The sequence below is a fragment of the Dromaius novaehollandiae genome, chromosome 2 (assembly GCF_036370855.1).
Source record: "Dromaius novaehollandiae isolate bDroNov1 chromosome 2, bDroNov1.hap1, whole genome shotgun sequence".
In the NCBI taxonomy this organism is placed as follows: Eukaryota; Metazoa; Chordata; class Aves; order Casuariiformes; family Dromaiidae; genus Dromaius; species Dromaius novaehollandiae.
Window position 1 is genome coordinate 152,928,476 of NC_088099.1, and position 18,178 is coordinate 152,946,653.

At 36.6% G+C, this 18,178-nt stretch overlaps 1 protein-coding gene across 1 annotated transcript in view; it reads right to left on the minus strand.

Moving 5' to 3' along the window:
- CSMD3 (CUB and Sushi multiple domains 3) overlaps nucleotides 1-18,178 on the minus strand; it is a 693,764-nt gene that overhangs the window by 575,296 nt on the left and 100,290 nt on the right. Inside the window, exon 3 of the mRNA XM_026101199.2 lies at nucleotides 7,809-7,921. Coding sequence (XP_025956984.2) covers nucleotides 7,809-7,921 — 113 coding nt within the window. The remainder of the gene's footprint in view (nucleotides 1-7,808; nucleotides 7,922-18,178) is intronic.

Sequence of the window (18,178 nt, forward strand, 5' to 3'; positions counted from 1 at the left end):
TGGAGGTCCCTGATGACTAGAAAAAGAGTAACGTTAAACCTGTCTTTATGAAAACAAGAGGGCACTATAAACTAGTGACTCTTACCTCAGTTCTTGGAAAAGTTGTGAAGACCATCATTTTGGAATCTATTTCCAAATACCTGAAGGATGATGGCAACCAGGAGTAGTCAACACACATTTACCAAGGGCAAATTATGTTTGACCAACTCAAGTGACATGTAAGATGAAATGACTGACTAGGTGGACAAGGTAAGTGAGAGCAGTCACTTTAATATACTTCAACTTTAGTAAGGCTTTCAGCATCATTTTACAAAGCATTCTCATTTGGGAGCTAGGAAGGATGAACAAGTATTGAATGCAACTGAATATTATTGAGCATTACTGAATCAGTTACAGTTGAGTACCCCAGCAGTCGATATCGAGGCCCTAATTGCTCAACATCTTCATGAACAGCCTGGATGATCCAGATTGCACTGTTAGTAAATCTGGAGATAACACTAAACTAGAGGAAAAGACTGATATGCCAAGTGGCAGTATAAATCCAGACTCTAAATCTTAATGAACTTGAACACTGAGCCAATAGAAACGTCATGAAGTTCAGCAAGAAAAAGTACGAAGTTCAGCATGGAGAGAAAAAGACCTTTTCTATGTATTGACATAATCTGCGTACTGATTAACTGAGTAGCAGACCTGAGGAAAAGCACTAGGGGGTTCATAGCGGATATCAAGTTGCGCCAGCCTGGATGAGTCAACAGTGTGCTCTCACTGCAAATCAGACAGGCTGCTTAAGAGGCTACATAAGGATGAGTGTGGGCAGCAGATAAGGGAATTATCCCTCTATGCATAGTACTGGTGAGGCCGCACTGGAAACAGTGCATCCTAGTTTGGACTGTTGGTTCAAAGGGGATGTTGAGAACCTGGAGATGGTCCAAAGGAGGAGCAAGATGGGCCAAGACCAAGAAAGATAGTCAGGAGTTCAGAAAACATGATCTACAAGGAAAAGTTGAAGGAGCTGGACTTGTTTTGTATGGAAGAGAAGAGGCCTACTGCTACTTAAAGGGCAGTTATAAAGACACTGTTCACACTTTTCAGTAGATGACATAACAAAGGGCAATGACCACAGATTGTAGCTTGAGAGGGCCAGGTTGGACATCAAGAAAAGCTTTTCAATAGGGCTATAAGAACACTTCTCAGAGCCATGAAGCCACCATCCTCAACAGCTTTCAAGATTCAACTAAGGAAAGCCACAGCTAACATGATCTACTGTTGGTGGCATTTTTTGCTTCAAGTGAGTGGTTGGACTAGATGACTGCATGAGACATCGTCCAACATTTCTATGCTTCTTTGAAAAATCGCACCAGACATCAAAATAGAATGGGCTTAGACTGGAATCTGGCTGCAAAAAAGGGCTAATGCAATCTTCAGATGCTAATAATTACTTCTGTTTACAGTGTAGAAAATACACATTTAGGATTCACAACACTCAAAAAAATGACGAATCATAAAAGAATACCACAAAATAATTTGTGATTTGGAAAAATATTTTACATTAGAACTTTTATAAAGTCCATATTAAAGACAAATACTCTGAAGTGTGTGACTTTATTGCAGTACTTAGGAACCTAGCATAAGAACTAATGGATGCTAATATTAAGGGCTCTGTAATTTATCAGATAAAAGCAGAACAAGAGCTAGTGCCTGGAAGTGTAAAATCAAAGCTAAAAAGTCTTACTTCTAAGTGAGTCAGAGTAATCAGTGAAATCACAGAAAGTCATCGCTTCTCTAGATCTTGATATCTTCAATAGCTGAGTTTGTCTCCAGAAGTTATTCTTTAGCTACATCCAAATTAATGAGTGCAATATCAAAAAAAATGTGTGAAATGCAATAGAAATTAATGAAAGTAAGTCAAAGGTCTGTCTGTCTTTGCACTCTCTGAATCTATAAATGATTGGTGGGAACAGTACAACATATTTAAAATGAATCAGCACAGAGAAAACCTGATACTATTTTCATAACGAGTGATTCTCTTTTGTGCTGCCATGTTACTAGTATTTCTGGCATTTTGAATTACTGTTGTAGTACTGAGGCAACGGTGTGTTGCAACACACAGTCAGACTACACTGGATCAACTGTAAGAAAAAAATATTTTTCCAGACAATACTTATTTTATTTAGTGACACTGACAAGTATTAGCTGACAGATTGTATTTTGGAAATCTTCTGATTTTAAGAAAGAGTTGCTAGGAAGGTGTCATGTGGCTATACATCTGTTAATGCTACATGGGAAAGAATACTGATTTGTAATTTTACCAGATAAAGTATTTGAGGTATTTTGGATCCTTTAATATGGGGACTCTTTTTCTTTTGTTTTGTCTTGTCTGGATTGATGCTGAAATATTAATAATGTTGTCAAAAGTAGGGCTATATTCTTTTCCTGTTTACATAGGCATAACATTTGTGCAACTTTACTTCTCTTAGTGGAGTTACACTGATATCACATCCGTATAAAAAAATCACTCTGCAACATGATCCTGCACCGTTTTCTAGCTTACTTATCTATTCTTTCTTTCTCTAAACTTAGCTTATGCCTTGTGCATGGTACATGCAGGTCTCAGACCAGGTACACTGTTGGGATATTTTCTGCCCACAGTTGGTATCCCAAGACCAGGAGGATATACTAGATCATTTTATGTGACCTCCTAGAAAATGTGGCAGACACTTATGCATGCAGCTGACATGCTGAATCTCCAGCACTTTTTGTGTTCTTTTTTTTTTTTTTCCCCCCCAACGGGCTGAATGGCTGAAAATTTCAGAATTCTGATCTCCTTCTAACAAGGAGTTTTAGTATGTCTGATTTTGGAAAACAGAAATTTCCATGATGAATATATCCATTAGAATTAAAATATTTTCTATTTTAATTATGCTTTCCTTTTTGGAGTTTTCTTTCAGAAACACTGGGCAAACTGAATTTAATTCCTTTTTTATCAAAGGTTTCCTGAAACAACGATATCACAGAGTGCAGACATATCTAACATCGTTATGGCAGAATCTGAACCAAACCAATACTCTGTGCTGTTTGTCAGGCAGTGAGCCTGGTGACCACTGTTTAACTGAAAGTTTGTGGCTTTTACAACTGCAGTCCGGCAACCACTTTTTGGGTGGGCCTTTTTTGAGAGACTATTCTGACTTTAAGTAAAAATTCATTAGTACTCCTTTAAATTTTTATAGGAACTTAGTAGTGATATTATTAGCACCCTCAATATCCTTAATACGTTATGTACTTTATCTGAATCTGAGATTTAGATTATCTGTAGCTACTTTTCTATATTCTGATATGCAGAAGAACTAAAAATAGATTATCCTATTTGTTCACATAGTCTAGTTCTATATCAACTGCCAAATTATTTTTAGCCTCCACATCCTGGCACATTTAAATCATACTAGTATTTCTGATCTACATGCTTCAATAATCACCTACCAATTTTTCTTCACATCCCTGAAAGAAACGCATGATAGGTCTCTACAATCCACTAAATGGAAATCCTATTCTGTTAATAAACACCATCTGCTCCCTTCTTTCCTGCCCCTCCCTCCCATCATCCTTAACTATGAGATCAATCTTGAAATTTTAACAATGTCCTCAACCCCATCTCAAAACCATTTCAGCAAAATTGTTGAAATTCTACAGTGCCATTTCCACTACAAACATTGGGACCATTGCATTATTTTCACAAGGTCTCATAATTCATCTTTAAAAATACAAGTAGCAATACAAAACAGATCAAACGACATTTCATAACACTATTATAAATAATTATGAGCCATCTCCAGGATATTCAGAGTTCTCAATATAAAAATCATCTATCGGTGAAGTTCTGTTTTTTTTCCCCTATGTTCAATGGGATAGCACAAAAACATGTATCATATTAACCGTAAATAAAGATTGCCATAAACTCTAGCAGTAAAATTGTTAATGAAGTCACTGATTTTAGCTATGCCAGCTACCTGTTTAATGGTTACAAAAGAGCCCAGTCAGAACAAAAGGATGCATTGTGCAAGGCAGGACGGGGCTCACGGAAGCCCGTTGCTGGGTGGTCAGGCTGCTCTGTTCCTTTCTTTCCCAGCAGCTGTATTTCCCCTCCCACGCTCACAATGAATAAGCTGCCTTCTGTATCCCGGTACCACAGGAAATGGAAAAGTGCATCCAGCTCTTCTATTCCACCACCAATACAGTCTTATCAGAAGTAAAATAGAAAGGACAGAGCTGCAGTGTGTGTTGACCTAAACGATTAAATACAGGATTAAGTATAACATTTCTCCTTCATACATTAATGCCCATGCATGTTACACAGACCCGGGAAGCTCAGAGGAAAAGGTGCCAGAAGCCTCTCCAGGAAACGCAGACAGAGAATCCGCAGGCTCTTCAATTGCTGATCCCTCACTCCAGCCAGTAAAGCTGCACCACCAGGCAGTGACCAAAAGAGAATCCGCAGGCTCTTCAATTGCCAATCCCTCACTCCAGCCAGTAAAGCTGCACCACCAGGCAGTGACCAAATGATAAAGTGCTGCTTGCAGTTATCTTATCTTATTTTATTTTTCTTAAAATTTCTCCTTAATTTTAGCCCATCTCATCATTTTCTATGGTCATCGTGAATGATGTCTTTTTCCTTTGTGTAATGTCTTTCAGTTTTCTCTCATTAAATCCTTTTTTTTCCCAGGGGTATTGATCTATACAAACAGCTTTATTTCTCAGATGTGTTACTTTTCAAGTGATGTAGAAATGGAGCATAGAAAAGTATACACACAATGAAGAAATACCAAAGCTAATCCAAATATGCCACATGATACTGAGGAAAGAAAGTAAGGACACAGAGTGAGGCTTACAATGTTGAAGGGAGAAGGCCTGTGTGGGTATTTTTGTGGTCCATTGTGCACTTAATCCTGCTGGATGCAGTTGCAGAGGCCTGGATATGATGGCCCAGCACAATACTTCCCTCTCTATTTCTATATTTCTATACACATGCTAAATCTTGATTAACTTTTATAGTCTGTCATTGGTGATAGCATTTTATACCTTTTCTTATCCATTTTTACTTTCAGAGAACAGAAAATTAATACGTTCCTGTATATTATGCTCAAGTAGGCCAACAGTAGATGCACAGTTCCCTCAAATACTGTCAGGTACTCCAGACTTTCTTGTCAAATTTCAGTTGAACTGTAAATATATCAAAAAGGATGGGAGGCCGGATGAGAAGACATGTCACTGTTTTTTTTTCCAAGTTAGTGAATGGCAGTGCATCCCATATAACCATCTGCCTATATATCCCATATTTCCAAACATGTCAAAGGAAAGTATTTTATATGATCACTCATTATGAAATGTATGTTCCTTCTTTCTAAAATCACTTTACAGATGGATGTGATACCTTCACATATATATCTCTGCTGCTCATCCTGCCCTACCATGCTAGCTCCATGATTTTGCTTTACTGCAGTGATGGGTTGCTAATCATTTCTATCTTAGGTTTTAAATTACAGATCCATAATGAAGCACTTAAGTACGTGGTCTGATAAATTTAAGGGCACTGAGTATGCTGATGTTTCATCAAGAAGCTAAAAAGGAGCTACTGGGCAATCAAAATTTCAGAAAATTGGATGCTAGGTAGGACCAGATCTGAAAATGTTGATTGCAGGGTTATACACATTCACAATGAGTACAGGAGAAGAAATGGAGATTGCCCTGATGTGATTATCATTTAAATACAACTATTCACTCATGTCAAGGAGGGAGACATGAAATGAAAGGAATGTAATGAGTTTTTATTTCTTTGCTAGCTGGGTGTGAGATGTAGTGTGAGATGTCATTTCATAGAAAGTCAGAGGAACAGGAATTAAAGGAAAAATTCTCTCACTGAAAGAAGCTGCCTAACTTTAGCTCTCAGAGAACTAGATCTGGCCATAGGAAGGGATGTTCCAGTGAAGAAAATCTTTGGTGTCTCATCTAATTTGTTCTGATATTCCTGATTTTAAAGAATAAAGCTGCAGACTCAAAAAAAGAGATAGGTTTCAAATTAAGGTTAACAAGTTTATGTTTTGTCCTACAATATTGATTTCTGTGATTGAAGGTAAAATTTCCCCACACTCTTCAATGATTTAGGACCTGAAGTCCTATTAATCAGCATGCCATTTTAGCCTAGACAGGAACTATGTGAGGAGTCAGTCATCTGTGCAGTCAAACTGAACTCCATCTTGCATTTTAGGTTAATCATTCTCTAACATAACCAAAATTTATAGTACAACTTCTACTAGCATTAGCAGTGCAAGGCCTTCTTGCAAACAATGTACAAGGACAGTAGATGGTACTGGATATAGTGAATTTGAATTTTCCAACCTATGCAAAGGAAAAGTAAAAATCACTATACATTTTCTTAATACGCACATGAGGAGTATAAATCAAGTTTTGCATTGTTAATATTTAGTACATTTGTGTATAACATTTTTATAATTACACTGCCACTGAACTAAATTACTGAACACTTGAAAAATTAACAGACTGCAAAGTAGCTACAATCCAGCCAAAAATAGTTTGTCACACATAGGTTCAATTTCTGTTTTCTATATTATCATCTTGCCTGTATGCAAGCCAGAAAAGAGAATGTGTGTAATTATCTTGCTTATTTTCTGTAATAACTCCAAGGACAAGAAAGGCTTGAAAATTCTTTTATGTTTTTCATTTCATATCTTGACATAAAATACAGAAGTATAGATGGGAATTTCTAGGTTAATCAGCACTCTAATGCATTATATCTGACAGGCTGGCAGTGTCTTTGGCTGAAGACATTTTCCTTTAGAATCAATTTTCAATGCTCTGTATTTCCATGGCAGCCCTTCATGCACAGTACCCGTTTTCACATAGCTTCCCAGCTACCAAAGGGTGACTCAGCTATGACATTTGCAGTGATTAGATCACTGCTGCTGATGGGACCGAGCAAGTTACGGCAATGGCCTCAGAGCTTCTCCAGACAACATACGATAGCTCCCAGCTTGCTGAGATGCACTTTTTGGAAGCAGAATGGTCAAATATGTCTTTATATCAGTTAATAAAAGAGAGAGAAAAGAGAGAGAAAAGCAACTGTTTTTGCTTATATTCTATAAACACATGTGTGAGTTTATGGTCCCTGTGCCAAGAAATTGATAGTAAGAAGTGGGTGGTTGTATATTCTAAGCCTAAAATGGGCTCGATCATAAAAGACATCCTTCTTGGAACATATATGCAGTATTATGAACATCCAGACTTCAGAAATATATGTGCCAGCTCATTTACTTCAGTGTCTATGTGAATACTGTTGACAGTTTGGAAAACTGCAATAGAGAAATAGTTTTACAGTAGTTCAGAGAACATTTCTCCTATAAAAACCACAAGAAGAAAACTGACCAAGAGGTTGAGAAAACTTGCAGATATAAATCTGACTATGTACTGAAATCTGGTAGTAGCTAGTAAAGTCTTGGTATTAATTTGCAGAAACATACCTTAGAAGGATTAGAAATATTATGATTTTTGTTTCAGAATTTATAGAATTTGGTATTATCAAAGTACAAATCAGAAAACATTTGTTTCTGGATGGAGTTATAGAGTTTTACATTTTTCATTTCAGATGGGAGCGTCTATGCATCTGAAAGACTGCATGAAACACAAACATTGTAACTTGTATAAGGTTCTAAATATGTCTGTACAGCTAGGACATTGACTTTTATGAGGTACAGACATCAGGTAAAAAAATCCATATTCTTCTGTTAAGTGTCTCTTACCTTCATAGTAAACTTTAAATCCATGAGCACTAACTGCAAAGTCACTTGTCAAGCGCAACGAAAATACAGATTTTGTACTTGTCACAGGTGGAGGAAGATGAAATCCAGTTAACCTAAAAAAAAAAAAAAGCACAACTCATGGTTAATTGTCTGAAAAATAAAACTGTGTGTTATGGGTTACTGTTCTAAACAATATTTTATCATGAGTAGGGCACCTAACTTCAAACTATATAGTTTATTTTACCTGAGAAAAAAATTTTTATAAGATATCTTAAGGAATCAATACAAAATTTTACTGTCCGTCATGGGCACTGAACCAGGTAAGGTACTTTGGCTGAAGAAAACTGGATTTGAATAAATAGTAATACAGTAAATTGATAGTAAGTTATTTAAACTGGGCCTTAAAAATTGTCCAGATTATCAGTGAATAAAAAAAAAAAGGGTCAATTTACACTACTTAGGGGTATGTATCTTTTCTCCTTATATATATTATAGAGACTTTTGTTAAAATTTGTGGTGGATGAATTTTATGCAGCAATATGATGAGAGAAAAGGGACCATGGTTCACTTCAATAAAGGGATTTAAGATTATTTAAACTATGTACTGTAGCCTCAGAGAAGATATTTCTGTTTTTAACTCAAAAAGAAATCCCAAAGAGCATTGTTGTATAATCAGACATCCATGAAGAAAGCTCTCTTGAAAGGAATTACAGTGTTGCTAGGGGGTTGAGGGTTTTTTTATTATTATTTTTAACTAAAAACAGTGTATTTGAGATGCAGATGGAAGGACAATTTCGTGTACACATAGCACTACTGATAAGATACTCAGCTCTACATATTCTTTACATTTGAGCTATGTATGGCAGCACGTATATTCTCTACATGACTATGATAAGATCTTCTAGGAGAATAACCTCATCAAGGGTCATCCCATACCAACAGAAACTGTGCTATTCACCAGTCAAAAATACTACCTATTTTCATTTGTGCATGTTGTGACAGTTACAGTATTTCACTTAGATGCCATTCTTGTCAGTTAAGTAAGAATATAATGGTTTCTTCCATGTAGTACTCTATCTATAGTGCACCCTTGAAAAAACCCAAGCATCATCTTCGCCTGATGCATCACTTGCAGCCTTGCTATGTACTAAAAAAAGCATTTCAAGAATGCTCTCTAGATTGCTCCTTATGTCTCCTACAGTTCTGATTGAAAGGTGGAATTGATCAGTATGATGTAGTCCAAACTATCCAAGAGTTTTCTTTCTGTGAATTCACTCCTATGATGCATAAGGTCAGACATACACCTTCACTAGATGTGTATGAATGCCTTTGAGCAGCTGGGAAAACATTGTTTCAGAGTTTAGCGGTAGAGAACATTCACAGTTCTATGAAAACTGCTAACAATAGGTATGTAAATGCCATCTATTTATATGTTTAGTTGTATATCAAAGTGTGTTAATGATTTATTTTGTTAGTGTTTAACATTCATTTGTTTTCATGTTTGTAGTTGAGCCATATTTTTATCCAATGCTTTGCATTTAGAACCATAGGAGAGTTTAGGGTGGAAGGCACCTGTGGAGGTCAACTAGTCCAACCTCCTGCTCAAAATAGGCCTAACTTCAGACTTAGTGCAGGTTGCTGAAGATTTATTTTTTCCCTTTTCATTGTTAGAATAAATTTCCCATTTCCTTTCTTTAGATGTACACATATGATTGTGTTTTGATTTACTATTGAACATGGAACACAAAATTTAGTGCACACACACACACAATCCTCAGAGCTCCTTGTCATGTATTTTAATGTCTCTTCAGTACATTTTCTACTGCTTGTACAGAAATTCCATCTCAGTCTTGTTCAGAAATTAACTGACATGTCAAATCCTATCATTATCAGTATTTCTAGTCTCACCTGAAGAGAAGAAAAGACTGAAAGTCATGAGAGGTCCAGAATTCTAAAGGTCAGGATATGATTTCCTGAAAATTTATTGCAAAATAAGTACTGAATATTAGCACTGTGGTTTATTTTTAATATTAGGATACTTTTAGATGAGTTCTATACAGCATATCAAGAATTTATGCTAAGACCCATTTGCTGTGGCTGTGATTCAAAGTTTTAACTTGCTCTCTGATGACTATCTACTCTGTGTTCTTAACAGATACTCTAATTTAATGGGAGATGTATTGTTTTTCATTAAATAATCACTTGGCAAAAAATCATCTCTCTTTTCGTCCAGGGAGTACTTATTCTTTCTGCGCCTTTATTAAAACCATTGTTAAACTACATTACAATAGCAACGACAGGTACATCATTTTTGGTGACAATCATGACAGGTATGAAAGCCAAATGATAAAGTAATACCAGTCACAATACAATGACCAAAAAGTAGAAAAACATGATGAAAAATAGACAAACATGAACAAAAATAGCAATGCTACTTCATGTAGTATATATATCTATAATACATATATATGCATCATGTGATCAGTGTAGGTATCCAAAACCCCATCCTTGGTTTTGTTGTTTGCATGTAATGAAAAATGTCATATAAAAAAGACTAGATTAAATAATTTATGTTAATACACAAAGATGGAGAATTATTCGCAGAACATTTAGGATTTAGTAAATGATTTTTCTTTCCTGTGGCTGCAAGAATATATTTTTGCTCAAAAAATAAAACAAATTCATAAAATGCTTACCTCTCCCAAATAGGCACATACACGTTTCTTTGACAAGTCATTGTCAGTGTACCTTCCCAATTAACTTATTCATAAATCAATAAATACATTAATTTATTGTTGAGTATCACCACTTGAAAGTAAGCTGACCTAACATAAAACCAAGCCAATAATTCAAATGAAACTTTAATTTGCACACTGAAGATTCAGCTAGTATCTATTCACCTACTCAATGATTTCAGATAATTGTGTGTATAAATACATATACAGCAAAAAGAAAAACACCCAAATTCAGAGTATTTGTCCCAAATTATTGAACTTTATGAGTAATATATATGCACAACTTAGATGGGTAGGGAATTTTTAAAATGTATAAATATGTTACCAGTGTGGCTTGCATTTCAGCCCCTTGTGCAAAGCAGATCATGATTAGAGTTGTTTGATACCATTTAACTTTCAGCAGTATGCCTTTAATCATCACCATTATCCTGCATCTACTCTGAAAGGTGCAGCTTGTTTCTTCAGTTCGCTTGCTAAGCCTAAAATCACATGAAAACACTAGTTTTTTATTTCTGGTTTAACGGATGTGAAATTAACGATAATTTTTAATAGATAAAAGTGTGATAATATACTTCTACAATATTACTTGCTAAACTACTTTCACATTTCAGAAGGAAATGTGACAATTTGCTCAGACAGCAGAAATAACCTATTAATATGACAACCTGAATATTATTCATTGTGTACTACAGTATAGTGACCTCAGTTAGGGCTTTAATTTTCGTTTGTATGTAAAACACTATAGAAAAGTCATAAATGTCAGCTAGAATAGCTTTCGTTGCTATTGAAAATGAAACGTAGAAAGTACATAATAACTGAATGAGAGAGATGTCAGGTCAGCAGCAAAATGCTTGTAAGATGTCACATAATGTGCGTAGGTCTGATTGTCACTTAGCCCAGTCACTACGAAATGGCTACCTTAAAGAGAGTACACTGGTAAAAGTAAATCTTGAAGTGGGACACTTACGCAAAATAAGCAGTCGTCCCCTCAAGCCAGTATCAGATGGCTTAAAAGACACTTAAAATTTGTATTTCCCTGCAGTAGCTCAGTGTTTATCTACAGCAATTTTATCTCTTACATTCCACTTCCATATCACACTCCATTTGCATCGACTTTTTTTTCAAATTTAGAGTATCCAATGGAGTGATTCAAGTGTCTGTCTACTGCCAGTTTGTGTACCTGGAGGTTTCGGAGACATCTGCGTGGAGCTGGTAGATGTGACATTGAACCTACAGGAGACTCACGCTGAGAGAGCTGGAGGCCAGGCAGGATGCCCTGGGGACTCTATAAGTACCCCGCACGTTACGTTAGGTACTTGAACGCCGCCTTAATACTCTACCACTTTTGCATAAGAAATTCACACTAGGACAAACCGGCAATTTATTTTTTAATTTGTGTGGGATTATCATTCATCCAGTCCTTATCCTCTTTCCCTTTTTGCTTTTGGGATTGGTTCATTTAGTGTTCCCTCAAATACCTAAAGAGATTGTGGAATCAAGTGGGACTGGCTCCTGTGACAAGAAGCCATAGGAACTAAAAGCTAATGACTACAAAAGTCTGAGAAGAAAATATACTTATTTCTGACTCCATTCTAAAAAAAAGTCAGATTTTGACTGGTATTTAATTCTAGCCCTTAAATGCAAACTTTCAGTTAAGATGCTGCAATTTGCTGGAGTGCTAATCCTACATATGACAGAGATACAAGTTTGTAAATGCATAGGCTGCAAATCTGTGCATAATAGCATAGACATTTGCTTTGTTCCTGCTGGTATCTTCCCAGCTTCTCTGACACCTTATGCCCTTGGGAAATAGACACACTTTGTGGCCACCTAATAGACTCTGAAGTAGAAAACATGAAATATGAAATTAGCTAGGGGGATACCCAAAGACAACGGACTATTCTGGGAATATAGGAAAAGGTTGAGAGACAGTTTTGTTCGTTTAGTTCTTCTATGTTATAAAGATCAGACATTCTTCCGGAGAAACCTACTGTCTTGAGAAATTCTGAAACTCCAGTCATACACCTGGCGAAATTAAAGATGAAATATCATGTGAAGAAATAATATCCATTCAGGGTGTAGATATTGCTTGCTTACAAAGCAATGATGCTTTGTAAAGTGCAGTTTCAGTAGAAATGTGAATCTGGCAGTGTTTTTGTAATTGACTCACCATATGAGAATGAACAATGAATAGAAACAGCAGATAACTGGGAACCAAGGAAAAGAAAGAACATATAAGGAGGTGGTTAGAAAAGCATATAAATATCCTTAAGCAAACCCAAGACTGAGGAGAAAGAAACCTCTATCATGACCACCATTCTTTTGCCAAGGACTCATCCTGCTGATTATTCATTATAAGCAAGCCCTGGCACTATCTTCATCTTCTTGAGGAAAACTAAAGCTGTTGACCAAGGGATATCGAAAAGGTGAGCGCAAAACCAGAGAAAAGGGGTAGGTCCTAGGATGTTTCTGTACAGCAATTTTGACAGTATTATTGATGAAATTTTTCTGTAATAATTATTAGTTAATTTAGACTATGATTGTTACTATTATTGTAACTGGATTAATAATAATTGTTGGGGGTTTTTTATTAAAATTTAATTAGATCAACAATCCTGGTGGTTTATGTGCCACAGAAACTGACATCTGTGAAAGGCATTTATTACACTAAACCTTAAGTTTATGTCTAAGGCCTGTACTATCCTCTAGCTTCTTCCTTTACAATACTGAAGAGATTCAATATTTATAAGTAGAAAGTTGTCAACATACATGTACACACACACAATTTCAAACTTCAAGGTGCCTGCTAAATGAAAGACAAAAACAATTAGTTAAATAACTCAAAACAAAGATGGAAAATTTCACTGTAAAATTAAAAAAAAAATTCTTGTCATATTATCTGTGAATTTACTTCAGAAAAAATAGGTAGAATTTCACAGAAACAGTAAATTAAATTAAAATGAATGGATTATCCTGCTGAGGCCTGTGCTCATAAAATATCTATGTTTTGTCCCACTTGTCAAGGGTAGTTGCCAAGAGGTGGATACCTACAGAAGTATTTGGGTAAAATAAAATCCATTTTATTTGAGTCCTCATATGTCTCAAAGCACTCAGAATGCAGGTGCAGAAAGTTTCCTGATGTACAAATGAAGTGACTAAAGGGTATCTGTGTTCAGCTGAGAGACTGGTTTTGAAAGAATCTGTGTCATATGTATGGAAATTCTCTGACTCCATCCTTATACTCCTGTTAAATAGTTTAGGAGAGGGTAAAACTACGGTTTGCAATGAAATACTGTCAATGTCCACAAGAACTTCTAAAGATTCTGCTCACTGTAACCGAAATGTAATAAATACAGTCTAAGAAGTGTTAATTATATTTGGATCTCAGGAAAAATCTGTAGAAATAATTTTCTATGTACCACTGATTGACAATTTTTGCATAATTCCTTTTCTTTTTAACATTCCATTTGCAGAAACCTTTCATGGAGGAAATACACTGTGTCTCTTCTTCCCATGAGTTACTCTATTTCTATTCATGATGTAGCTGCAGAAAATGTCCATTCAGTAGTAAAGCAGTTGAATCTGTCTGTCTTCCTTTTGTTAACTAGATTTTCAACAACCATAAGAATATTACTTGAAGAATAATTGCATTCTCTCTCTCACTCTCTTTTTTATCATCTATATTCTATTTGAAATGACAAGTTATCTTAGACTGATGGTCCTGCTGGTTTTAGGTTCTGACCAGAAATACTGAAGTTTCATCAGTCATTTGTTTTTTACTTTTACTCTGGTCCTTGGCATAGACATGTAATCACATATCAGGGGAATTATTAGTTGCATGCTGGATTTTAAACTCACAAGCCCTTAAGGCAAGATGTGCTCCCAACCATAAGATCAAATTAAAGCAATCTTTTCATAACTCCAAAGCTGAAATGATGGGAAGCAGTCTTGATCTGTCATACCAAAGTGCTCCTAGATGAATTGTTGACTTAAGACTCTAATGTGATAAATAAGTTGACAGCATTTCCTCATTGCCTTTAAATCTTAGATAATTGCTGTTTGCAAATGTTTGTTACTTTTCTAAATATATCATTATTTAAAAATGATTTTTAAAGGTTTTTTTCAGATTAACAGAATTTTAGCTTTTCTATATTCTATTGCTGATTTCTAAAGAAAATGCAAGTCATCAGGGAAATTTCAGTTTAGGTCAGATAGCTTAAAAGGACATTCAGCAGAAGATCATTGAAATCGGTGGTAATCTTTCACTTAATCTCAAAAATCTTTCAATTCATTCACAAGAATTTTACAATAGGAAAAATTTGGGGCTAATCTGAAAGTTGTAAAAATTTGTTGTTCCTAACTTGTATAACATAATGCAGAAAGCATGAAACAAAGCTCCAAATGGCAGCATGTTAAAACTTTGACTGTAGAATTAAAAGGAGAGTGTCAAAACCATCCATCCTCACTTTTAGTTCAATCACCAAAGAACTGGTTATTCTTAACTTAAAAAGGAGAAGATTGTTTCTGAAAAAAATGGGCATAATAAGCAAAATACCAAGTATAAAATGAAAGTAGACAAAATGAGTAAGTTTTCATTCTTCACTGAGAATCTCCCCCACATGTAAAGACAAACTTTCTGAGGACAGTAAGAATGATATTCATATCTAGCTGTTTTCAGGAAATTTAAATATCTGATATGTTGAAAGCATAGGTAAAATATTATAACTTCTGGCCTCATAATATTAATGTAACTCTCATTTTTATTCAATTACAAAATTCTGCAAACTAAATTCTCATCTCAGTGACACATGTGCAACTACACAGTCTTCAGAGAATATTATCCCTAGAAGCCATAGTACATAAACAACTAAATTACACTGCCAAACCAGTGGGCTTTTCCAATTAAATTGAATACAGTCCTGCTACTAGCTGTGTTATTTGCTCTTATGTCCAGCATTAAACATATTATTTACAAAGACACTAGAATTTAGTGCTTACTAAATAATTACAACTTAAACTTAGTAATGTACTCCTGGGGCTTGGTCTTGTTGGCTATATATTGATGACTTCATTAACTGGTGGAGTGTGTGTGTGTGTGTGTGTCACTTCTACTCATTGTATAAGTAGCAGATGATTAGATTTAACATCTGACTAACCCGATGTTATACCCATTCAATTTCAGATTTAGTGAAATCAGGTCTTATGCCTGCCAAACTCTTGTTCAACATTTTCCCACTAGTTCCAATCATAGAAAAAGCATTCTACATGCTCTCAGTAAAAGAGATTGCTTATTTGCATTTTCTAAGATAAAAGCATGCTTTTCCCAGCCATAGTTTTCTACTGCATTTGCTATGATCAGATAAATCTTGCGTCTGGTCGACTGAAATAAGAGAAATAAGAGAACTCTTCAGTATTCTTGTCCTGGGTCAGTTTTATTTTTGTCCTCTGATACACATCAAATACTTGTTTCTGAGGACCATAACTGCCTGACTTGTGCAACCATGGCATTTTCTTGTTCTGATTACTGAGATATCAAATAGAAGATATAATTACTTAATAAAGTACGTATCTTCAAAGGTCAAACAGTGTATCCAACTTGACATTCCAGCATCTCACTGTCAAATTAAAATTATTTATTTCACCACTGACATATTTCTGGTTGCCCTTTTTCATGACAATGCAAAGCTAGCATCTGTTTCCCTTTATCTCTGTTTTGTGGCCTTCTCCCTTGTCTGTCTTCCATAATAATTCATCATGCAGGTAAGCGTCTCTGATCTCTGAACAGCAAATTGAGCATCTACCAGTAGAAAGTACCAAGAGCACTGAAAACTGAATAGTAGTCAGGTAGCAATAGTAGTCAACCCTAAACAGCAATCTTCAATACAAAAACTAGGAGAGAAATTCAAAGAAATATGCTTTAAAAATTAAAATGGTGGATTATCACAGGATAATGTGGAAGGGACCTCAGGTGGTCTCTAGTCCAGCCTCCAGTCAGGGTCAGCTGTGAGGTCACACCAGGTTGGTTAGACCTTTGTCTAGCTGAGTCTTGAAAACCTCATAGGAAGGAGATAAACCAGCCTCTCTGTGCAGCTTGATCCCATGCTCAACTATCCATCAGAGATATTATGTTGTGTTGGTCAGTTTCAAATTCCTCTAAATGATTACAACCTCTTTCACTACATCTAAGTAACATGCCTAAGTGATCCCAAATATCACAGAAGACAGCACCTTACAATCTTAACCTGCCTATTATCACAACCCACAGTACTGCTCTCCCGGAATCACAGAATAGTTGGGGTTGGAAGGGACCACTGGAGATGATCTGGTCCAGCCCACCTGCTCAAGCAGGGTCAGCTAGAGCAGGTTGCTCAGGACCATGTCCAATTGGGTTTTGCATATTACCAAGGATGGAGACTCCACTACTTCTCCAGGCAACCTGTTCCAGTGTTTGGCCACCCTCAGAATAAATTTAAAAAAAAAAAGAAAAAAAAATTTCTGTGTTCAGATGGAATTTCCCGTGTTTCAGCTTGTGCCTGTTGCCTCTTGTCCTGTCGCTGGTCACTACTGAGAAGAATCTGGTTCTGTCTTCTTTACTCCCTGCCATAAGGTATTTATAAACACTGATAAGATCCCCCTGAGCCTTCTCTTCTCCACACTCAACAGTTCCAGCTCTTAGCCTCTCCTTGTATGAGAGATGCTCCAGTCTTTTAATTATCTTCATGGCCCTTCACTGGACTTGCTCTGGTATGTCCATGTCCCTCTTGTGCTGGGGAGGCCAGGATTGGATGCAGCACTCCAGATGGGTCTCACCAGCACTCCGACTAGTGCAGCAAATGATACTCCCTCTCCTCACCTTCCCAGCCTGTTCTTCTTAAAAAGCCTGTAGCCATCCATTGGAGCACTTCAGTTGTGTGAGCTATTCCATCATATCTCCTTGATCCCAAAGAGATCATAGTCCTGTAACTACACACACACTTCTAATTCCTCCTGATTGTTCCCCATGCTGCATGTATTAGTGTACAGGCACTTCAGAGAGGCCGCCAGGTGTGTTTATTTCCCAGAAAAGGTATGAGAGCTCTTCCCACAATGCTGCTACATAGGCATTTCCTGTTCCATACACTTATTTATATACATTTGAGGTGATTCCCCTTCAGCTGTGTTTTGTGGATTACAACGTCCCTTCTGCTCACATCAGCCTTTGCATTCCCTCCCTCCCCCGTTGTTCCTAGTTCAAAGCTCTTCTTACCAGTTTGGCCAGTCTGCTGGCAAAGATACTTTTGCCCCACTTCCTCAGGTGGAGCCTGTCTCTTCCAAGCAGTTGTCAATCCTCAAAGAGGGTCCCGTGGTCACAGAAACCAAACCCTGCTGCTGATATCATTTGTGCAACGAACTGTTGACCTGCTGGACCTGTCCAGCCCTCCTAAAACCATTCCCCCTCACGAGCAAGATCTAGGAGAAAACTGCCATGCCCTTGACACACCAGGGCCATGCAGAGATGCTTGATATGCCAGGTGTCCCTTGCCAGGTCTTCCCTGGCGATATCGTTGGTGTCCACACAGGAAAGCAAGAGGGATAATAGTCTGAGAACTAGACAAGCTGCATGGGGGAATAGCTCCAGAGAACTAGAGACCAGGA